Source organism: Passer montanus, unplaced genomic scaffold (assembly GCF_014805655.1).
Source record: "Passer montanus isolate IOZ18808 unplaced genomic scaffold, ASM1480565v1 scaffold29, whole genome shotgun sequence".
NCBI lineage: Eukaryota > Metazoa > Chordata > Aves > Passeriformes > Passeridae > Passer > Passer montanus.
Window position 1 is genome coordinate 9499347 of NW_024367596.1, and position 22196 is coordinate 9521542.

At 64.5% G+C, this 22196-nt stretch overlaps 2 protein-coding genes across 10 annotated transcripts; one reads left to right on the forward strand and one right to left on the reverse strand.

Annotated features, from left to right (window-relative positions):
* Window positions 1-55: 55 nt before the first annotated feature.
* TNK2 (tyrosine kinase non receptor 2) lies at window positions 56-21845 on the reverse strand. 9 transcript variants are annotated; one of them, XM_039713864.1, is made up of 16 exons: window positions 21272-21845; window positions 10935-11112; window positions 10721-10791; window positions 9363-9575; window positions 9120-9272; window positions 8644-8921; window positions 8442-8568; window positions 8205-8351; window positions 7761-7855; window positions 4803-4997; window positions 3280-3371; window positions 2719-2763; window positions 1187-2502; window positions 673-768; window positions 456-583; window positions 56-349 (listed from the first exon to the last, which is right to left on the reverse strand). In XM_039713864.1, the coding sequence occupies exons 2-16, from the start codon at window positions 11095-11097 to the stop codon at window positions 343-345; spliced, it is 3126 nt and encodes a 1041-aa protein (XP_039569798.1). In that variant the 5' UTR covers window positions 11098-11112; window positions 21272-21845; the 3' UTR covers window positions 56-342. The 9 variants fall into 9 exon arrangements, with proteins under 9 accessions (XP_039569798.1, XP_039569796.1, XP_039569797.1 ...); XM_039713862.1 differs by lacking the exon at window positions 21272-21845 and adding an exon at window positions 20187-20320; XM_039713863.1 differs by lacking the exon at window positions 21272-21845 and adding an exon at window positions 20187-20319 and having other exon boundaries at window positions 10935-11115.
* On the forward strand, window positions 20163-21963 carry LOC120504355 (nascent polypeptide-associated complex subunit alpha, muscle-specific form-like). The gene is made up of 2 exons (XM_039713767.1): window positions 20163-21354; window positions 21841-21963. The coding sequence occupies exons 1-2, from the start codon at window positions 20163-20165 to the stop codon at window positions 21855-21857; spliced, it is 1209 nt and encodes a 402-aa protein (XP_039569701.1). The 3' UTR covers window positions 21858-21963.
* Window positions 21964-22196: the final 233 nt, after the last annotated feature.

Below are 22196 nucleotides of genomic sequence, written 5' to 3' on the forward strand. Positions count from 1 at the left end.
CCCTGTGTATTGCTAGGGATAAACCTGGGAGACGGCCATAGGTACCCTCAGCCTCTCTATAGAATATTTTTATATATATACATAATATATATATTAAAATTACATTTCTCTTTACAAAAACAGTTCAACAAGGGGCCAGGGGATGGAGCCCATTGCCAAGGCCAGGGCACAAGCATCCTGCAAAGTCTTGGCACTAGGCAGGGTCCCTTTTGGGGTGTCTCCACCCTCAAGTGGGGGTTCAGTCCAGAGTCCTGCAGCAGGTTGTATGGGTGGAGGCGGCGGGACTGGCCCCATGGCGAGATGCCTGCTCTGGATCCAACACAGCTCGCCCCTTCCCCGCTGTCACCACCTGTAAGGAGAGAACAGGACATGAACTCAGGAGGGGTGACAGTGCCAGTCGGCCCAGAGCAGTGTGGCATAGAGAACTGCCCCCCCAAAAACATTGCTGTCCCTACTTCTGGCGGGTGGCGCTGTAGGGATCGAGGAGGTGGGAGCTGGCCTGTGCCAGGTTCCAGTCGAACATCTCCAGCACCCGCTGGCACTCACCACGGGACTTCAGCCCCAGGCAGAAGAGCTGCTCCACCTGCAAGGGGACAGGGCATGGCCAGAGGGGTGACAGGGGTGCCACCACTCTTGCTGGAGCTGGGACAAGGGAACGGGTGTGTGCTGTACCTTCAGGTACTGGATAGCCCGTTGGGTGCTCCAGCCATGGTTCTGAAGGGCTGCCTGGCATTCCTCGGTGGTCACGCCATGCACCGTGTCCTGCACCTGGGGGGGAGCTTGTGGTCACTGTCTGCTGCCACCCCTGGGCAGCAAGAAGCCTGTGACTGAAGCAGGAGACCACTGGGGCTGCCCCATCCCTGGTTCTGTCTTCAGGGAGCGCTACCAGCCTGGAGCTGGGATCATTCTCATCCCTGGGCTCATAAATCTCCCCTGGGCCTGGGTGGGCCACAAGATTCCGAGCCTAGAGAGACCAAGGGGACCATAGCAGCACAGCCACTGTCCTCCTCCCCAGGGCCTTCAATTCCCATTTTGGCATTGCAGTGACATTTATGTCCCCCTGAACATCTGGGGCTTACTTGTAGCCAGTCCCCTGGGGTTTAACTTGTGGAAACTGAGGCACAGGGTGGGGAAAGCTCTTGCCCATGTAAGCCCACTTCTCATGGATGCTGGGGATGACACCTACCAGCCGGATCTTGTCAGCAGGACGGCAAACATCTGGCCCGTCGTAAACAATCTTCTGGAGGCTGCAGGAGGCTTTCACCAGGCACTTGGGCCCAGGGTTGCTGTTGTTGGAGGAAAAGTTGGCCTTGCAGTCTGACAATGGCTGCTGCACCATGGGACGGACGGTGGCAGTGGTGACCTGGCGAGAAGCTGCCACCTCCTCAGGGCTTTTAGCCTCCTTGAAAAACTTCTCATACTTGTCCAGGTAGGCAGGGCGCTCGGGCAGCAGGTAGTAGTGGGTGCTGCTGACCTTCTGCCCATCCTTCACGATGGGCAGGATGCAAGGTCCCTTGGAGCAGTCCTTGCCCTGCGCCTGGATGACCTTGGGGGTGGCGTACTTGGGGTCGAGGGCGAAGCTCTGTGTGGTGGGCATGGGCTTCCCTGGTGAGGTGGAGAGGCAGGAGCAGAGGGCAGCACGTTGCTGGGGGGAGCCCACCTGCAGAGCCATGGGACTGGGTGTCCGGGAAGTGGGCTGGGACAGGGGGTCCCGCGGGGGGATCTGGGGCGGCCGGTCCTCCTCGCCCCCCGAAGCTGGGGAAAGGTCCCCTGACCAGCGCCCAGGCTCATTGCGGCGGAGGGGCCGGGGCGGGATCGGGACACGGGGAGGGATCTGGGGCTTGTCGTCAGCTGGAGCAGCCGGTCCCAAAGGGACGTTGAGCCTCTTCATGCACTCCTGCTGCAGCTCCTCGAAGAGCTCGGTGGTCTGTGTCATGCTGGGCTGTTTGGTCTCCTTGGGGGGTAGGAAGAGGTTGTCCTCCAGTGCCGGTCCCCTCTCACCCTCATCCACAAAGCCATAGTTGGTCTTTCCCCGCCGGCTCGGGGGGCTGGTGATAGAGCAGACCTCAATATCATCCTCATCCTGTGCCACATCATCATAGGCAGGTGGTGGGGGCAAGGGCCGGGAATCCCAGTCCACCACCGGCGTGGGGTGGAGAGGCCGAGGTAGAGCCCGCGTGGGGCTCTGTGGTGGCGTCTTGTCCAGCAAAGAGAAGGCCTCCATGGCCAGCTTGACTAATGACGGGGCTGTCAGATCTCCCACTGGAGAGGGGCTACCCTGGGGAACTTCCTCCTCAAAGTCAATGAGAGTCACCTCGCTGCTTGCTGGCCCCTCGCTCGCCAGGCGCCCGGGCTGCCGCTCGCCCACCTTGGTGCCCGGTACTCGGGCTGATGGCTTGACTGGTCGCAGACCCTTCCCTGTGCCTGGCTTCTTCAGGCAGAGCTTCCGGAGACCCCCTGGCAGACCCTCCTCCTCCTCACTAACTGGGTCATAGCAAGGCTCTAGAAGGGGCAAAGAGAGTTGGTGAGGGTCCCAGCACCCATCCCTAGGGTGCAAGAAGGGGCTGTCTACATCTCCAACCCCCCAAACCACCCCATAATTTCAGCCCTCCTTGCTCCCAAGGCATACTAGGGCACCTGCCCTAGGCCACCCAGGTAAGAGAGAAAAGAAAGAGGGTATGAGGAAGGGAGAGCAGCACTCAAAGAAGCCCAACTTACTGGTGAGCAGGACGGTAGGCTGAGGTGGGCGAGGAGGAGGCTGCCCTGCAGAAGACAGAACCCAAGAGAAGGGGAAGCACAGGGTGAACACAGAAGCAGCAGCCAGGGTGCTTGTTAAGGGGTGCATGCTTTGTTGTGTCCCCCCTCACTGGTGGAGCTTGGGGAGGATGCTGGTGGAAAGCCCCGCCAAGGAAAAACTGTAGAATTAGGGGGATTGGGGCATATGCACAGCTTCTGAGTTCCCTCCCCGTGGCAGCCCCGCTGAGATCCCCTGCACTGGGGAACCCAGCTGTGGGAGGCCAGCAGGGGACAAGGGACTTGGACAAAGGGCAGCAGGACAGAGTTCAGCCAGGCAGAGCCACCAGCTGCCCATGCTGTTGGCAGTGGTGTATGGCCAGGTGACAACACGCCCCATCACCCCAGCTCCCCCTGCTCTGCAAAAAGCAAGTGCCAGCACAGAGACAGAAAGGAGAGGATCCAGCCCATCATCCTGGCAGCAGGGGTACAGGGATGGAGGCTTTGTGCAGCCGATGGGAAGGAGAAAGGAGAAAAGCTACTCACTTTTAGCCCTCCCTGGAAGCTGTGTAGGTCTGGCAGCACTTGCGTCCACACCTAAAATATCAGGAGGATCCAAGGGATTTCCCAGGTACAGCCTGTGGGGAGAGAGGAGAGAGCCTGGGGGTCATCAGGGGCCACGTGGGATCCCTGCTCACCAGGCTTGTGCCTTGGGACACCCCACAGCTCCTCCACCACACAACCACACCTGGTGAGTACCTGTGAGTGCAGGGGCAACGCACCCCACAGGCTTCCAGCGCTACGGCACAGAGCCTGGTGCCATCCCAGTGCCATCCAGTGCCATCCCAGTGCCACCCCACCCATCTCCGGCTCCACGTGCATCTGTGGCTGCCTGCGCTGCGCCCAGGGGACTGCAGGCAGGGTGCTGTGTGCAGGGTACTTGTGCAGCGTGCGGTGCCCGGCACAGCCCTCCGGCAGCAGGGCGATGCTGTGCCCAAGGCAGGGTGCCCCGGTGCCGCGGGGTGCTGGGGCCCGGGCGAGCCGTCGCAAGCCGGGGAGCCGGCGGGAGCCGGCGCAGCCCGAAGGCTTGGGCGTGTGCCGAGCTCGGTGCGTTCTCGGCAGCCCGGGCAGCACGTACCCAGCGCCCGTGCCCACGCAGTGGGGCGCGGGGAGGCCTGCCGGGGCACGAGCCAGAGCCGCGTGCACGGCGCCTCGGCTCAGCCCTCCGGGCCGCCGGAACAGCCCGTGACACGGGGTGCCGCGGAGGGGTCAGGCTGGGACTGAGGGACCGGCAGAGCTGTCCCAGCCTGGGATAACAAACAGCATCGGGATCGGGATCCCAGGGGATGGACTGAGCCTAGCGTAGGAGCTGGCCCTACCCACCAGGAGCTTTCCAGTTTTTGAAATCCTATCCTGTCCCCCACCACTCTGACCTCCCACATCCCTCCAGCCCAGTGCTGGGAGGGACCCCCACATGCTGCCTGCCAAGGCACTCATCCTCACTGTTGCACAACCAATCCCACCTGGCAGAGAGCATGTGGGACACTGAAGCACAAGCACCCAGCCCCCCTTCCCCCCATCACAGTCCAGCCAGGTGTCTTTTGATAGAGCAGGGTGGAGAAAAAAATCATTTCGGTGGATTTTTTTCATGTTTTGCTTTTCAAAAAGAATCATGCTGTTAGAAGCGTGGGGACAGGCTGCAAGCCGCGCACATTTAGCAGCCCTGGGACACCCCAAAAGTGTTTTGGGGTAATGTGGCCACCTCTGGGGTGGTGCTTACTGATGTCTCCCTGCCCCAGGACAGTCACAAAGATCTTCCCCCTGGGAAAGCCACAAGCACAGCAGCCCCCCATGCCCCCTAAGCCCATTAGTAGGAAGAGGCAAGGAAGTTAGTCCAGCTGCAGGAACCCTACCCAGAGCCACCACCCCAAACATAGTGGGGGCAGAAAGAGATGCTTCATGGGGAAAAGGGGGGCAGCAGCCAAGCTGTGTCTTGCTCCCGAGCCCAGTGGGCAGCGGGGAAGGGAGAGAGCAGGCAGAGGGTGCAGAGAAGACAAAAAGTTTCTTACTCATCAATTTTATCGGGAAACCCCCAGCAGTGCTGCGGGTTGGTGTCTCCATGGCCTGTGTGGATGAAGCTGTTTTTAAGTGGCTGGCTGATGTCGTGGGCTGACAGCCCTGCCACCGAGGTCACCGTGTTTCGGGGAAATTGGCCCACTTTTAGGGTCCGTTTATTCTGACCCCGCCACCAGTAATTCTCGGCCCTAAGGAATAAAAAGGACCTCGTTACTGATGAGGGCATGGGAGGTTGACACGCGCCTGCCCCAGTGATGGGGAGGAGGGAAGATTACTTGTCCAAGTGCATGAAGGCATGAGGTGACCCAACTAGAAAGGGACCCTGGATGCCCAGGATCCCAACCCTACACCAGCAGTATGCTTTGGCTCCCACCCCTCATGGTCCCTGCACCATCAGGTGGAGGGAATGCAAGTAGTGGGGAACAAAGCTCCATGCTTGTGTCCCAAAAGATATGCCTCTTCCTCCTCCTTGCTGCCTCAAGTTACACGGGAGCCTTGGAGTGATGCCTGCACCAAGGTCTTTGTCACCAATCCCTCTGTGCCCCATGTACTAAAGGATGGCACAGGAAACATGCTTGGCATCTGATGGGGGGCCCATATGGGGGACTGTAGGGTCTTCCTCCCCCCCATATGGGGAGGGGGACGCACAGCTCTCCCTTCCTATATTATCAGCGAGCCTTGTGCAGGCTTCATGCGGGCAGAGAGAGATGGGCACAAGGCAGGCTTAGGCTATCAGTCTTCCTGGAGCCACCTGAGTGGCCCAGGCCACCCTGGGGTACTGGTCCCCAGTGTGTCCCCAAGAAGTTGCCCAGGACACAGCTGCTTCTGGGGGGGATGAGGTGGTCATCTAACCCAGAGGGACTGGTGGGGGGAACAGGGATGGGGCAGGGAAAGGCATCCCAAGTGGTGTGCCCCACCCAGCACCGTGCCAAATAAATGGTGGGGGGCGGGGGGCTCCGACCCTAAGCTCCCCCCCTGCCTGTCAGGGCCCTCCATTCCCCCTGGGCAGGGTGTGCTGTGGGCAGGGGGCAGTGGCAGTGTGGGTGCCAGCCTGGCGAGGCTGGCATGGGCCCCACAGTTTCCTGGAGTCACCTGTGAGTCACCCCCGGCCACCAGCTCAGCCCTTTTCCTGTTTACCTTCCCGCTGCCGCCAGCCAGCCGCCTTACTCAGCGTCGGGACCCCTCGGCAGAGCTCCGGCAGAGCGCAGCCGGCACCGGGCATCCTCCCTCACCGCGGCAGGCTCGGGAGGTGGGGGAACAGCTCCCCTCCCCGGGACGTCCCCTCCACTCCCCTCCCTGCGCCCCTCGCTGCCACATCCCGACGAAAGGATGCTGCAGCCCGGCCATCCCTGCACTCTCCCTGCTCCCAGCCTCGGTCCCACCGAACCCGAGCTCGGACCCCCGGCACAAACCCGCTCCGGCGCTGCCCTGGCTCCTCTCCCCGCGACAGCCCCCTCCCACGAGCGGCTGCGTCCCCGGGGGGCTTTCAGGGAGGTCCCTGCCCCTGCCCACACACACGTACGCACAGCCGGCGCCCGCCGAACGACAGGCAGGGGCTTGAAAAGGGGTGGGGGGTGTTTACGGTGCCCCGGGCGGCTTCGGCAGGGCCGGATGCAGCCCCCGGCAGGAGGCCGCCCCCCTTCCCCCCGCCAGCTCCGCCCGGGCATCCCCACCAGCAGCGCGGTGGGGGTGCCTACTGCCGGGGAAACTGAGGCACGGGGAGGGGGCTCCCCTCCGGGAGTACCGGCAGTCGGCCGGGCTTTTGCCAGCCCTCGGCTGCTAAACCCACCGCGTGTGCCCCGAGTCCGCACCCCCAAAACCTACCCAGCGGGGGTCACCAAGGACCGGCGTCCCTCGGGGAAACTGAGGCAGGGGAAGCTGCGCCCCGGCTGCACTCCACTCCCGGCAATTCCCGACGGACGGGCAGCCTCCGGCCCCTCTTCCCGCTCTGTCCTTCCCCCCGCGGCTCACCTGGGGCCGGCGGCGGGGCGGGGGGCGCGGACCCGCAGCCCGGCCGCGATGCGGCGGCAGGGACGATGTAGGCGCTCTGGCACGGCCGCACCGCCCTCCGCCGCTCCTTCCCTCCCTCCGCCGACGCTGCTTCCCCTCCCCTTCCCTCCCTGCAATTAAACCGCCAGACCCTAGGCAAGAGTCATCCCCGCGGCGGCGGGCCGGGAGCAGCCGGTCCCTGCAGACACACAAACCCGGCCTGATTCACGCCCGGCTCTGACTAACCGCGGGGAGCCGGCCCGGGGCGGGGGACAGCGAGCGATGGGGACAGAGCCCTCCTCCTCCTCCCCTCGGGGTTGGGAGGCCGGCTCTAGTACGGGCGCGCCGAGCTCCTCTGGGAGCCTCCTTCACTCTCCCCCAGCTGGGAGGTGACATCCTGGGACAGGGATGCAGGGACAAAGGGCCCCCTCCCTACTCCAGTCCCAGGTCCCTGGGGCGGTGGAGGGGTGGCTGTGCCCTGGCATGTCCAGCAGGCACCAAGGAGCCCGTAGCACAGCGGGTTCTGCCAGCACGGTACCAAGTCGCACGCTGCCTCTCCCAGCCCGATGACAGCAGCACATCTCCGGGTGCTGGCGGCACGTTCCCGACACGTCCCCGCCACTATCGGCAGAGAGTGGCCCTGGGGTGTGCAGTTTCCCCGGGCAAACCCACGGGCACAGTGGGGTGAGTCAGCAGGGATGGCATGGACTGTGGGCAGTGTGGGCAGGGCTGTGCCCCCCACACCGGGTGGCCCCACGATGCTGTGCTGCCTGGGGGACCACAAAAAACCAGCTCTGCCCACCCGTGGGGTACACAGCCAGGTGTGCTGGGGACAGAGCCACCCCTTCCCCTCCCTGCTTCCCACAGCTCTGCCAGCGCTCAGTCTCCCCATTCCTTATCCCAATCCAGGCTGGCAGGCAGTGCATCCCTCTCCACAACACCGCCACCCTCCCCTGCAGTACCTGCCCTCAATGACCGTGATGATGTCGTTCATCTGGATGTGCAGCTTGTCCGGCTCCTCAAAGTCCTGCAGCGCTCTCATGTCGGTGGGCTGAGCCTGGGGGAGAAGTGGGTGAGGACAGGAGACGCAGCCCCTCATGTCCATCCTCTTCTGAGGCCAGGCCCAGCCCCAAGGAGGGCAGGGAGGCCCCAAAAATGGACAAGAGACAGCATCACCACTGGTCCCTCCTCAGCTGTCACATCCCTGGGGTGTGTGATGGCAAGGCAGACCAGCTGCTTCCTGCTGTGACCATGTCACCACCCTCCACCTCCCAGCCTGCAGGGCTGCCTGGCCTGAGCTCCCCATGTCACCTCCCACCTCAGCAATATTCTTAGCTCTATCCATGCTTGAACAGAGCTGGCAGGACAGGGTTTTGGGGCTCCTGTCCCCCTCCCTGCTCACCCACCTCCACCAAGAAGTCTCGCAAGGCCACGAAGGTGGGTCGGTCCTCGGGCTTGTGTGCCCAGCACTGCAACATGACATTGTAGATGTCCTGGGGACAGTCCTCAGGCCGTGGCAGCCGCTCACCCTCCTTGTCTATCTTGTGCAGGATCTGTTGGACAGGGTGTGCTGTCAGGTGTCCCAGATCCCCCTCAGCACCAGCAGGGTGAGGTGAGGGGGCAGGTCCCTGCTGTACACCTACCTGGCTGCCATTGAGGCCAATCCAAGGCTCCTGACCATAGGTGAACATCTCCCAGAGGGTCACTCCAAACATCCAGGTGTCACTGGCGTGGGAGAAGGTGCGTGTCTTCAGGCTCTCAGGAGCACACCTACAGGGGGAAGGACATGAGCATCAGAAGGCCATGGGTGCTGCACCTCCAGGCATCCCCCTCCCTAGTGCTCACCAGGCAAAGGGGACCTTGCGATGCTCCTGCATCACGTAGTGATCATCATTCTTGGGCAGTGCCCGCATCAGACCGAAGTCCCCAATCTTGACGAGCTCGTTGGAGGCCAGCAGGATGTTGCGGGCAGCCAGGTCACGGTGGATGAAGCGCTTGGACTCCAGGTAGGCCATGCCCTTGGCCACTTGGATGGCATACTGGCACAGGGTGGAGATGAGGAAATGGCCCTGGTTCTTCCGCAGGCGGTCCAGGAGGGAGCCCAGTGGGGCCAGCTCTGTCACCTGGGCCATGGGACGAGGACAGCAAGCAGGTCAGTCCAAGGCCACCCTGGCTGGGCTGGTTTCCAGCCTTCTTATGCCCCACTGGGGATGCCAGCAGAGGGCTTGGGGTACAGATCCAGCCTGCTTGGCTCATGCCATCATGTGGGACCTCCTCCCCTGGAGGGTGTCATTGGGGTGGGCCCCATCCCCCCCACTCACCATCTTCATGGGGTGGGAGAGCACCACGCCATACAGGCGGATGAGGTTCCTGTGGTCCAGGGAGTGCATGGCATTCACCTCCCGGATGAAGTCGTCCAGTGCCTCCGGCTGGCTCAGCACATCTGTCTTGAGGCACTTCACTGCCACATTCAGCTACGGCCAAAGCAGGGATGAGTTCTGAAGCATCATCCCCTGTGCGTGGTCCCACCGCCTGGCTCCCCACCCCCCAGAGCAGCCCCTCACCGTCTTGCCAGCAGGTGTGCACCACTCGCCGCGACGCACGACACCAAAGGAGCCATCGCCCAGCTTCTCAAAGATGGAGAGGTCCCGCTCCCGCACGAGGCAGGTGAGGGAGTGCTGGCCCCCAGCTTCAGGGGGCGGTGGTGTGGGAGGCTTGCGGAAGGTACTCTGGGGCTGGGGCTGCAGCTCCGACTCCGGGCGCTTCCCACTGAACACCTGTGGGACATGGAGCAGGTGAAACGTGGGCATGGAAACACCCCAAGCCTTGGGTCTGTAAGCGAGAAGTTCTGGCACAACCCCTCGCCTTGGCTGAACACACTGGAACCTAGTGATGATCCATAACTGGACCCATAACCCAGAGAAGGCTGGTTGTGGGAGAGGGCTCCATTCCTCCTGCTGCTGGCACAGAGCTATGATTCCCATGGAGGGAAGAGTTTGTTTCTCTTGCAGCAGCTCTGCAGCAGTTCCTCAGCAGCCACAGCAAACCAGGCCGGTAGCCAGAGAGCCCTGGGCACTCCTTGGCCAGGCTGAGGCCACACAATGTGCCTGGGCACAAAGCCAAGAGAAACCTCCAGCTTGGGCTGAGCCTGGTGACACATCCCTGCAGCGACGTGGGCTTTGCAATGCATGCTGGCTACCACCACCCAGAAGGGATGGGCTCTCCTTCCATCTCCCTCAGCTGGGATGGATGGTGTGCCCCGTGGAACAGGGTCCATGCCAGTCTTGATGCAGGGTGCGTGGGGGCTGGCCCAGCATGTGTCTGGGGTGGGAGGTGGCATTTCTGCTATTTGTTCTTTAATAGAAGTAGCCTTCTATTAAAAGCCCATCCTCATCATGTCCCAGCACAGGCAGGGGAGAGGCCATGGCCCAGAGCCCAGCTGGCAAACTGGGCTCTGCCAAACTCTGAGTTTCTGGGGTATCAGGTGCCATAGGGTGCCAGCAGTACCAACTTTGGATGGGATGGTATCAGGGCATATGTGAGCATCCCAAGGTCCCCTGTGACAGTGTGTCCCAGCCTGCAGGTACAAGGCTTTGCCCCCTTGCTGTGAGACAGCAGGGTGGGCAGTGTCCTGGGCACCACTGCTGCCCACAGAGCTGTCTGCAGCAAGGCTCTCTGGTTCACTTGCTGCAAACAAGTTTCCTGACAAAGAGACAAATAACATGAGGGAATGAATTTTCCAAGTGCTGGGGTAGCATGGTCACACCACAGGCGGGCAGGGGTGGCAGGGGCTTCTGCCCATTTCCCTGGCAGCCTCCAGGGCCGTGGGGGAGCCAGGCACCCTGAAAGGGTACAGAGAGGGATCCAGATCTTCCTGTCTGCTTCAGTTTCTCTGCCACACCTGTCTCTCTCCCATCCCTACCTTGCTCATCCAGGATTTCCGCTTGCACATGGCTTTCCTCCGCTTCACTGCCTCCCACAGCCGCCGCTGGCCTGCAGGACACAGGGACACAGTGACTGTCACAAGCCAGTTGGGGTAGGGTCCCCTCTAGCCCCATATGCTCCTGTGGGCTTCCCAAAAGGTGCTGCACCTGCAGCCAGGGGTAAGGGGAGAGGTTTGTGGGGGATGTACACACCGGGGCGTCCCATGCCAATCTTCTCCAGATCCTCATTTTTGACGTACTCAAAGTGGGAGAGGCGTGTGACGTTGAGCTCGTCTCGGATGCGCAGGAAGTACTGCTGCAGCTGCAGCTCGGTGAGCAGCTCCAGCAGCCAGTCCGTGCCCTCCTCCGCCTGCATGCTACAGCTCAGCCTCTGCTGGGACACAATATCGGGTCAGGGGCAGCCCAGCTCCGTTCCCCTCTGCCCTGTCCCCACTGGGGAGTCACCCAGAGGAGCTCAGAACCAAGGCTGGGGTGCTGCTGTGAGGGATAACTAGTGGAGTCATCTCCTGAGCCTGTCACCACCTCTCTGGGGGAAGCCAGGAGAGGCACCCCAATCAGCAGGACCCCCAGAGATAGGAAGGGCATCCCAGTCTGCCCTGTCCTGCCCACAGAAACACCAGCCCAGCCCTCCATTCCAGCACAGGCTGTCCCCTGGCCAGGAGTGCTAAGGAGGAGGAGGCAGAAGCTCAGAACAGATGTGCCTGCCCAATTCTCTCTGCTCAGCTGGAAGGGCTCAGCTGTACCCAGCAGGGACAGGCACCTTGGCATGCCCACACACTTGGCTGAGTTGTAGCACAGACTCACAGTGGGTCTCCTCTGCTATGGGTAGTGGCACCTCACTGGGCAGGCACAGGGAGGGGGCAGACAGGAACATCAGAGCCTCTGGAGGGTCCTGTTGCTCCAGCGCTGAGGTACAGAACACCCCAGTGCTGCTGGCATCAGCCCACAGCCGCGCCGGGACACAGAGGGGAAGGGGCTGGAGCTCCATCCTCCCCCCCCGCCTCCCCATCCCTCCCTGCCTGTTGTCCTGGCTCTTCCCCACTTCAACCACCACCGCTCTGCAAAGAAATACGGCTCTGCCTCCTCCTGCTGAGAGCGGGTGGGAGGCTGGGACTCGCCATCCCAGCTCCACAGCGCGGCAGCCCCCTCCATCCTCTCCTCCACGCTGGGACACGACATGGCCCCTGGCGCCTTCACCCGCTGTGCTCGGCTCCCTCGGCCGCGTCACCGCAATTACAATCCTCGGCACCGGGCTAAAAATACGGCGGGCGCGGCGAGCAGCTGGGCACGGGGGCGCACGGGGGCATGCAGGGCCACACGGGGCCGAGGGAGCTGCGGCTCCCCGGCCCGCAGGCGACGGGGACGGAGCCGGGTGACGGCCAGCGCGGGGTCCGCACGGGGCGAGGGTCGGCACTTACTCGGTAGAGGCGGAAGCGGGTGAGGAAGGGGAAGGATCGGTGCAAAGCCTGGAAGCGTCGCATCCTGCCTGGCTGCCAGCCCCTGGCACCGCTGATGTCCCTTCCCCGGTGCCGGCGTCCCACGGCGGAGCCCGCTCACTGCAGCCGGGGCACCCGCCGTCCCTTCATGTGCGCTACAGAGATGTCCCCCGGGCTCCACCGCCCCACAGACCGCCCTGGAGCGGGCAGGGGGTTCGGGCTGTCCGTCGGCCGGACGCGGGCTGCGGCTCTGCCCCTCCTTCCATCCGGCTCTCGATCCTCTGGCCGGCCGGCCCTCCCCTTCCCCAACGCAACGGGGCCGGGCCGGGGGGTGGCGGCGGGCAGGGCTGGGGGTCACTCCCCTGGCTGCAGCCGCTTCCTGGGGACCCCTCGCTGGCAGCGGGGTTCGGTGCCGGCCGGCTGCCCGCAGCGCTGCCCAGGAGGGTTATTTTCAGCCGGGCTGGGACGCGCGCCCAAGGGGCCGGGCTCCCATCAATGTCCCGCTTTCTCCCTTGTTCGGCGGTTGCCGGCAGCTGGGAGCCCGGACCCCCGCTCCCATTGCCATGGAAACTCGCCCCGGCCTTGGGAAACGCTCCCAGGCCTCAGTTTCCCCCCTAGGAAGCAGGGAGGGAGGGAGGCAGAAGAGACATCCGGCTCTCTGCTCCCCAACCGAGGCCACAGGCATGATGCCAGGGCGATGGGCACTGCGGGGGGAGTTTCTGGCTCGGCAAACACATCCGCTGCCCAGCTGCCAGCCCCCACGGGGCTCTGCCGTGGGGTGCCACCAGCACCCTGGGGCTCGCTCCCCTCCCCTGGTGGGGCTGGCACCCAACCCCAGCAGTGCTGTCCGCCCGCGGGCTCCCTAGAGAGAACAGCTGGCCACGCCGGCAGCCACAGCATGAGAGAGGAAGGACCCACAGCAACCTCTTGCCACAGTCCCTGCCTGCCTGGCCCCCCAAACCGTGGTCATTGCTGTGCCACGGGGGCAGCTGACAGGGAATTAGCGCATCCCGAGGAGGAGTCTCCACTGAGGCTTCCACTGCTGCTGGGATCCCAGCTGGCACCCAGCAGCAGAAGCACCGGGCACAACGAGCCCATTGACTGGGGACAACTGGGCACAGTGCCCTCGGCACCAACCTCTGCCACGCGCCAGCTTCCCCCGTCCCAGCTCAGGGGACACCGGGGGTGGGGGCTGTCCTGCCTTGACAGAGCATCACCCTCATCACACAGAAATAGCACCCACCGGGACTGGCACCGAGTGCACTGCCTCCTGCACCCCCAAGTGCCAGCTGAGGCTGCCCGGTTCAGTGGGGAGTACAGGTTCATCGGGACTAGAGATTTCCAAAAGGGAATGGGGAACCCAGCTTTTCCCACCACGCCAAGGGAGGTTCCGTGCCTCAACTTCCCTCTTTGCGACAAACCCTCACGCACAGGGAGTGATCCTACAATCTCGACTCTGAGTGGGGCAAAGCATCCTGCCAGCAAACTCCCATCCGGAGGTGGGGAAGTCACAAACCCCCTAGACCCGCTGCCCAGGTGCCGCTCGGCCCTGGGCGCCCCGCACGCCCCTTGCCGTGCACGCCCATCCCTGCAGCGCCAGGGACGCACCCTGCGTCGTGAGGACGCTCACGTGCAGCCCGGGACCACACAGGAGCGATCCCCCCGCGTGCCTCCCGCCACCTGCACGACCGCAGCCGCCCCCCACGCGCGTCCCCTCGGCTGCCGCCCTGCCCGGCCGCACGTGCGCAAACACCGCGCCGCCGCCGGCGCCGGCCCGCTCCCGCTGCCGCTGCCGCTCCCGCCTCCGCCCGACGCGCACCTGGAGCCGCCCGCCCCCTGCGCGCCCACCGGGCCCACCCCCGCTGTGGCGTGCTGGTCGCCTCCGGGGGTTAGCCCGCTCACCTTTCCGCCTTCCCTGCCCGCCATTATATCTAACCCGAATGACACCACCATACCTGTGCTACACCCCTGCCCTACGCATTCCCCGCATCCATGCAAAGCCTGACAGCCCCCAGGGACACTCCCTTGTGGGGATGGCAGCCTGCAGGGCCACCGTCTGGTTGCAGCGCTGCAGCTGGGGGACGGCATCCTGTGCTGGGCACCGTGCCCCCCCTCTACGAGCTGTGCCAGGCTCAGCTGAGCCTCACTGCCTCGCACCATTCCCCCGTGCCTCAGTTTCCCCAGCATGCAGCAGCAGGCAGCCCCCCACCGTGGGTCAGGATGCGAGCACAGCCAGGCAAAGGGAGGGGCAGGGGGTGTCATGCTGCCCTGGATGCTGCGGGGTACAGCACATTCCAGAAGGGAGATGCCATGCAGGGACCCTGTGCTCCATGTCAGCTGCCAACCCATGCCCATCCTGCGGCCATCCATCTCAGCCAGGTGCCCCCACTGCTCCCCTCTACCGATTCTCCCGCACTGACCCGCCGGCACGGCATGCCCGGGGCGATGTCCTGCCGGGGGGGCGGCGTGGGCCGCCTGCTGCCCAGCCGCAGGGCCCGCTGCCCGGTGCTGTCCGAGAAGCTGTGGGGCAGCGGGCCGTGCACTTCCTCCTCCTCCTCGGCGCTGCTCAAGCGCTGGTAGTCGCATCTCTCGCCCATGGCTGAGGCGGCGGCTGCGGCGCAGCGGCGAGCGGGGGGCTCTGCGGAGACGCCCGCGTCTGCTTGGGGGCGGCGAGGGCTGGAGCCGGGTTTGGGATCACATGGCAGAAAGTTGCTGCAGTTCCGGAAAACAGCGAGAGGGTGAAGGTGACCGCGACGGCAATGGTGGGGGTTGGAGGGGGTGGAGGATGGATGGAGGGATGCAGGCGAAAAGGGAAAAGAGAAGGGGGGGCAGCCCCTTGAGCGCTTGCCCTCACCCCAATCCCAGCCTGACACCACTGTCTTCCTCCCGGCGCGGTAGCCCAGCCGCCCACCTTCTGTCCCTGCTCCGGCTCCGGCGTGGAGAGGTGGTGGCATCGCCGCCAGCGCCGCGCTCGCAGCCCCCTTCTCCCCGCACCCCGGCACGGTGCACCAGGCAGCCGGGCGGAGGAGGAGGATGAGGGGGGACCATCGTCAAGCAGCCGGGGCTCTACAGCAGGCAGGATGGGTAGGGAAGCACCTGCAGCGGGGTGGGGGGGCTCTGGCGCTGGCAGTATCCCCAGCATCCCGCCCGCTTCCCTGCGCAGGCAGAGGGGGATGGGATGCACCGGGAAGATGGCTGCTCCGCAGCGACCGGCAGCGCTGGCGCAAGCACGGCAGGGCTGGCACGGCAGCCAGGCCCCGGGGGTGCCGCTGGGATGGGGGACCGAAGGATCAATCCAGGATCAATCCTCTCCCCCCACCCCCTCGGACGGGGCTGGGGGTCTCCTAGACCTTTTCCAGGCGCTGCCGCAGCTGGCACAGCCCCCAGCAGGAAAACGGCTCCCTGGATGGGGAACCCCCCACCTGCACATGGCACCGGCCTGTGCCCCAGCGCTGCCCAGGCTGCGGAGCAGAGCCGCAAGCAGGCTGAACCCGGGGGGTGGCAGGGGTGGGGCTGCAGCCCCCTCAAAGACCCCTGTGACCTGCCTGTGTTTTGGGGCACAGCAGAGCCCCCAGGGACCAGTTTGCTCCTCATGCCAACGCCACAGGGAATGATGAACCCCCAGAAGCACCCCCACGACCATCACCGTTCCCCACAGAGCCCTGCGAGTCCAGGAGCGACACCAGGAGTGACAACGCGCCAAGGCAGGGGGGCCAGAGCGTGTCCTGCCCCGCTTCCCCTCCCTCTGCTGGGGAGAAACAAACAGCCCCAGTCCCGGGGGCGCCGGGCGGGAGCAGCCCCTCGGCGACTCCTCCTGCCATACCACGGAGGTGAGCTCAGCCGCGGAGCCGAGGCGGGCCGGGCCCGCGGCGTGGGAGCAGCGAGCCGCCCCCGCGCTCGGCCCGCCGGCGTCACCGCGCTGGCACGCCGCGGCACGGTGACTGATGCACGTGCTATGCCACCTTCCCTCCGGAGCCGGCCGCCCTGCGCTGCCCCAAAACCCTCGCCAGCCTGCCCAGGGAAGGCGATGCTGTGGGGATGAGTAGGGACAGCCCCTGTCCACACAGCCTTGGGCATGGATTTGGGTCACACCCCCCCACAAACGTCGGGTCCTGGCCTGCCCAGGGTTAACTGACACCAAAATGATTAGGTACGGTACAAGGGGACAAACGGCATTGTGCCCTGCCAGCCTGGACTCACCTCCCTGCAATTCCCACCCTGAGGGGGGTCCCACCACAATAACCACTGGATGGGGTGCACTGTCTTCTACCCTCCAGGGAGTGACAGTAACACTGAACACAAGGTGTCCCTCCCCTCTGTGGGGACACTGGCGTTCCTCAGCCCTATGGGACACCACACTTGGCCCCACATTCCTGGGATCAGTGCCACAGCATCCCCTATGCCCACCACCCCCCACCGAGGGCACCAGAAAGTGCTGGGTCCCCAAAACAAGCTCCCACAGGAGGATAGAGTCCCCCACTCACCTCCATCACATCACCGTGCTCACTGTCACAGCCCGCCTGCCACCTTCCTGCCACCTTCCTGGCAGCTGTGTCGCCTGGAAGTGATCTCACTGACTGCGGCAGGGCAGCCGCACCGTCACCCCGGGCTGGCTTGTTCAGCCCTGGCAGGGCCCCGAGGGCGGCCCCAAATTGTGGTGACACACTCCCCAGCCCGGCTGCCACGGCGCAGGTGTGCAGGCACACACACACATGCACGCGTAAAAACACACCCCGCTCCCACCAGAGGCACGGCTGCCGCCTGCATCCTGCCCATGCGTGGGATGCTGCTGCCACCCAGCTCCCTGGGGACTGTCCCCAGCCCCTCACTGGACTGTGCCACCCCACGTACCCCCATACCAGTGGGTGCTTTACCTCCCTCGGGGCTGGCACCTGATGCTGCTTGGTCGGCTGGATGGAGCAAGCAGGAGGTCTCGGGGGGCCAGCGCGGAGGGCTGGTGACCCCTGTGGCAGCGGAGGCCGGGGAGGTGCCAGGTTCCTCCTCGCTGCCATCTCTGGGCTCCCAGAGCCTGGCCCCATGGCCTGCCCCTGTCCCCCAGCACAGAGCATCCCCTGCACTGAGCCCCTGCCTGCAGCAGTGGATGCGTGGGAAGGAGAGACACAGGCACGTGGGGGGCCCCCCCATCCCAGCACAGCCCCAATCCCCTCCCTAAGCCTCTTTCCTCGGCTAAATCCGCTCTGCAGGCCGAGCTGGGGCGGGCTTAGCTTGTCTTGCACCTCCCAGCTCGCGGGCATGGGCAGCAATTGCTGACCCATAACTGATCCTCACCTCAGCCCCAAGCTCTCCCGTCATGGCAGGGTCACAGTGCAGTGTTTTGGGGGACAAACACGCAAAACAACAGTCCCTGGCACCCTCATTGCTGGGGAGGCGGAGAGGGCAGCAGGCTTGGCATCACTGAGCCCTGGTGTCACTGCCACTGTAGGGACCCTGTCACCCTGCCCCAATGCAAGGCTGGTTTGTGCCTGCCAGCCCCCCACACTGATCTCACCTGGGCCACAGGGACAGCACTGTGGGGCTCCCTTAGCAGTGCCAGCCCGTGTCACAGTGAACCGGGCACTGTGCAAGGTGGCAAAACGCCAGGGCTCAGGTGACACTGGTCACAGGGTCCCCCCTGGGGCAAAGTGGGAGAACTCAGAATGGGCACCCCTGCCTGGCACTCCCATCTGTCCACCCCACACTTCCTGAGGGCTAAGGTATGAGAAGTGTCTCTGCATCCAGAGTCATGACCCGCTCTGCCAAGCCTCTGTGGACCTGCCCCCACAGGACAGCTTTGCCCCCAGTCCTGCCAGGGAAGGGGGCACCAGGACACACCCCCAGTCCTGCTCCAACCTGCCCCTCACCCCGGGGGTGCTGCCAGCAGTACCCCCATCTCCACCCCAGTACAGGATGTGTCCTTGGGCCAGGCTGCAGCTGGCACAAAACGAGTTTGTCAGGTCTCAGGCCAGACTGGCACAAGCTACACCCACACAGCAGCATCTCCCCTTTGGGCTGGGAGCAGGCAAGCTGGGACCCCTAAAGCTGGAAGGGGGAGGGGGGGGATGAAGGCTCAATCCCTGCAGTTCCCCAGCGCCAGAGCAGCACAGGATCCTAGCCAGACCATTCAGTATTTGCGGTCATTAGCACTAACTGACAGCTCCCTAATTAGCCAGGCTGCAGTGGGAGTAGCGGCCCTCCCCCAGGGCTGCTCAGCAAAGGGATAGAACAAGACTTTCTCCTAAGTCTCCCTTATCCTGGCACAGTCTGCATGAAGCAGAGCCTCCTCCTGTCCCCCAAAACCCATACAAGTGGGCAATGCTCCCCAGGACACTCTGCCCCTGACTGCTATCATCCCTCATGGACACAACTGAAGTCAAAACCCAGGCAGCTCCATGGGCAGGATGGGACTTCTTGGGGGGAAACTAAGGCACGGTGTCAAGCCGAGCCTGCAGTTAGTTAGGACAGGGCTCGGTTACAAACTCACAGTAGTTCATGGTCCTCTGGGGGCTGCTCCTCTGCTTATGAGGGCCCCCTTGCCCCGGGGAGGCTGAGTCACAGTGGGAGAGCAGGCTGGCAGCTGCCTGAGGGGCAGGAAGGCATTGCCAGCCCCCCAGCCATACCCACTACACCCCACCCCGCACTAAGGAATACCTGGCTGAGGAGGCTCCGGTAGCTCCAGGGGCTGGTAACAGGTTGCACAGCTCCCACCTGCACCCCCAGGCCTCGGCGCACCCGACGGGGGATGCGGAAGCTGCTTCTGCCCCCCACTCCCTGCGGGCAGCTGTGGGCTCAGGGCTGGCCGTGGGAGCAGGGCTGCAGCTGAGCATGGGAGTGCAGCACCCAGGGTCTGTCCCGGACCCTCTCCCTAAAGGAGTGCCTGGTAGCACAGACCTGCTCAAAGCCACTTCACCAGGCAGGCCCTGTTTTCAGGAGTCTTTTGCAAAGCCCATAGCCCAAACATTTTGTTGAAAGCTTTTCCCTGAGCCAGCTCAATGAACAGCTGAGTAAGAGGGGGGAATGCACAACCTCCAGAGCCCACAGCACCCGGCAAGAGGGACACCCTTTGCAAGGTGTTGAGCCGGTGCACAGCCCAGCAGCACTGGGACACCCCGGTGTACCCGCTGCACCAAGTGGCCCCAGGAGGTGAGGGCGTGGGGAAGTGCCAGCGCCAGGCTCTGCCCCAGCCTGTCCTGCCCAGACAGCCCAGCCCCAGCACTGCTGCCAGAGACACTGTCCCTGCCTGGGCTCCTCTGGCTACCTCCAAACCTCCCTCCCAGCTGCTGCTTCAGAGTGGGCAAAGGGTCTAATCATACTGTGAGAAGCTGAGCAGGATTTGCCTGGCATGGCGGGATCCTTGTCTGGACTGTCAGCACCACCTTACCAAGTTTAACTTAAAAACTTTTATTTTAAAAAGCAAAACCAACAAAGACCAAAGGTTCCAAACGGCCCTGGACTGTTCAGAGAAAAACTGCCACAACACGGCTAGACACAGCCACGATGCTGCATGCTGGGCCAGGGGTCAGAGGTTCCCTGCACCTCACTGCTGCCCGGGGTTTCGGCTGCAGTACAACACCCGAGGCACGGTGCTGGCCCCGGAGGACAAGGATCCTCTGTTCAGTGCCACAGCTCCCACGTGCCCAGGGAAGAGGAAGAGCAAAGCTGCCGTTTCTCCAGGAAAAAAAAAAAAACAAACAACAAAAAACAACGAAAAAACTTCCCCCAGCTTCCGCTGTGGTTTAGGAGAGTTCAAGGGCACCAGGCACCCACTCACAGCGGACCCTGCTGTGCCCTGGCAGCTGGAGCAGGAGGCCGGGCCTGCTGCCGGCCGCGACTGAGCAGTCCCGCAGTGCTCGGGCACGAGGGAAGCACCGCAGCTCGCAGCAGTGCGGGGCACGGTGCCAACACACCGGCACACTCCGCTGTCAACCGGGCAGCAGCACCGTGCCAAGCTCTGAACGCCCCTGCCCCTCTCACAGCACCCCCAGCCATGGGGTCGCGCCTCGCTCCTTACCTGTGCGCTCACCGCCACTGCCACCGCATCCTGCGCCGAGTCTGCAGCGTCACCGGAGGGCGAGGACGGGCACGGCGGCACTCCAGACAGCCGGCATGCCAGGCGAGACGAGCCCGCACACCTGCCGGGGCGGGGTGCGGCGATCGACGCCGGGGACGTCCGGGCCGCGGCTGGGATCGCCCCCGGGGCAGCGGGCACCGGGCGCGGGCTGCGGCCTCACACCCGGGCGGACCTCCTGCGGCTCAGGCGGTGCGCCGGGGTCCGCGGGCCGGGGTTGCCGCCGGGGTGCTCCTGCTCCCCCGGGTAGAGCTCGCCCTCCTCCTGCACTCCGCCCCGGGCCTCTCCCTCCTCCTGCCGGCCCCTCCGCACCCACCAGCGGGCACGGGCCGGGGGGCTCGCCGCGTCCCGCCGCCCCCCGCCGCGCTCCTGCTGCGCCCGCCGGGCCAGGCCCTGCTCCTGCCGGACCTTGGGGCCGTGCTCCTCCGGGGCCGCCGCGGCTCCGCGCCCGCCTTGGGGCTGCCGAGGGCGGTGACGGGCCCGGGCCGCTCGCCCCACTCCTGCAGGCTCGTCCGCTCGCCCAGCGGCACCCAGTGCCACCGGGCCGGCCCCCCGCCGCCCCTCGGCTCCCCGCCGCCGGCCACCAGCTCCTGGCCGCGGGGCAGCGCCCCCAGCCCCGCCTCCTGCACGCCGCGAGTGAAGCCGCCCTGCTCCTGCACCCCCGGGGCCACCCCGCCGCCCTCCGGCACCGCCGGGCTCAACCCCCCGCCCTCCGGCACCCCCGGCGCCCTGCTCGCCCCCTGCCCCCGGATGGTGCACGCGGTGCGGGCCCCACCCCGGCCCCGCACGCTGGGGAAGCCCCCCCGCGCCGCGCCCCGGCAGCTCCGGCTCCGCCACCCCTTCCTCCCCTCTGCCCCCCCGCCTCCTCCTGCCGCCGCCGCCGGCAGCCCGGACGGCCCCCGACCCGCCCCCGGCCCCGCTCTTAAAGGCGCCGCCCCGCTGCTTTACGTAACGGCGGGGGTGAGGACGGACAGACGGACAAGCGGATGGATGAGCACGGGGATGGACGCACGGACAGGCAGACTCACCGCGGAGCAGCGCCAGGCCCCGGGACGGACCCGCTGCACCGGGGACGCCGGCTGCCCTGCGCTGCCAAAATCCCTGCTCCCAGGTGAGTGGGAAGGGGCTGTACCCGTTCCCTGTGCCCCGGCGGGGCTGGCGCTGCCCGGCCGCTGCAGGGCTCCCGCTGGCCCGGCCTCTCGGGACACTTTGCAGAGTTACCGCAGGGAGAGAGCCCTGCCAGGCGCGGGCAGGAGCTGCGGGAAACGACGTCCTTCCAACAAGTAAATCATCCCCGGGGGAAGAGGAGGGACCAGAGCTATGCCGGGACAGCCCATAAAGCGCGAGCTGGGATCCTGGAGAAGCTGCCGCTCACAGTGCGATTTCAAGGGATGTGGTGTTTGTAAAGCACAAGGTGAGACGGGCATGAAGGACGGGGGAGGACAGCAGAGAGAAACGGAACTTATTTTAATGCAGAGCCCCAAAACCGTGCGGTCTCACTTGAGCAGGCCTCTGGGGCTGAGGCTGCTCCTGCCCTCCCAGAGCTGCCCCAGGCTCTAAGCAGTATCCACACTTGCATCTCTACCTTGGCCCACAGGACCTCCAGGATTATGAGGGGCAGGAAATGGCAGGAGCAAGTGCTGGCTTCCTGGGACAGGCTTCTCCAGCCACCTTCTCAACAGCAGAAACCTGCAAGGCCATGGCCAGGGGGAAACATGACATTTCATCCTTCTCCCATCATTCACCCATACAGCACAGAGTCAATGCTGCGATGGAGAGGCAGGAAGTAAGACATGAAAGGAGGGCTTGCATACAGTTGTGCTCCTCCACCTCATTACCAGAACCTGCAGTTGTCTGTGATAAGGCAGGACTCAGCTGAGCAGCACTGTGAAGTTCAGATTTGCTACTGCACATCAAGGAAGTGATACTGGAGCTGCTACATAGCAGCCCTGC

What these genes read in the sequence shown, in the direction of transcription:
- TNK2 (XM_039713856.1), bottom strand. Translation starts at nt 14,775, where the DNA reads ATGGGCGAGAGATGCGACTACCAGCGCTTGAGCAGCGCCGAGGAGGAG. An exon ending in CGGGCATGCCGTGCCGGCGG is followed by an intron (nt 11,113 to 14,598) that starts GTCAGTGCGGGA and finishes GTGTCCCAGCAG; the next exon opens with AGGCTGAGCTGTAGCATGCA. An exon ending in GATTGGCATGGGACGCCCCG is followed by an intron (nt 10,792 to 10,934) that starts GTGTGTACATCC and finishes TGTGTCCTGCAG; the next exon opens with GCCAGCGGCGGCTGTGGGAG.
- LOC120504355 (XM_039713767.1), top strand. Translation starts at nt 20,163, where the DNA reads ATGGGGTCGCGCCTCGCTCCTTACCTGTGCGCTCACCGCCACTGCCAC.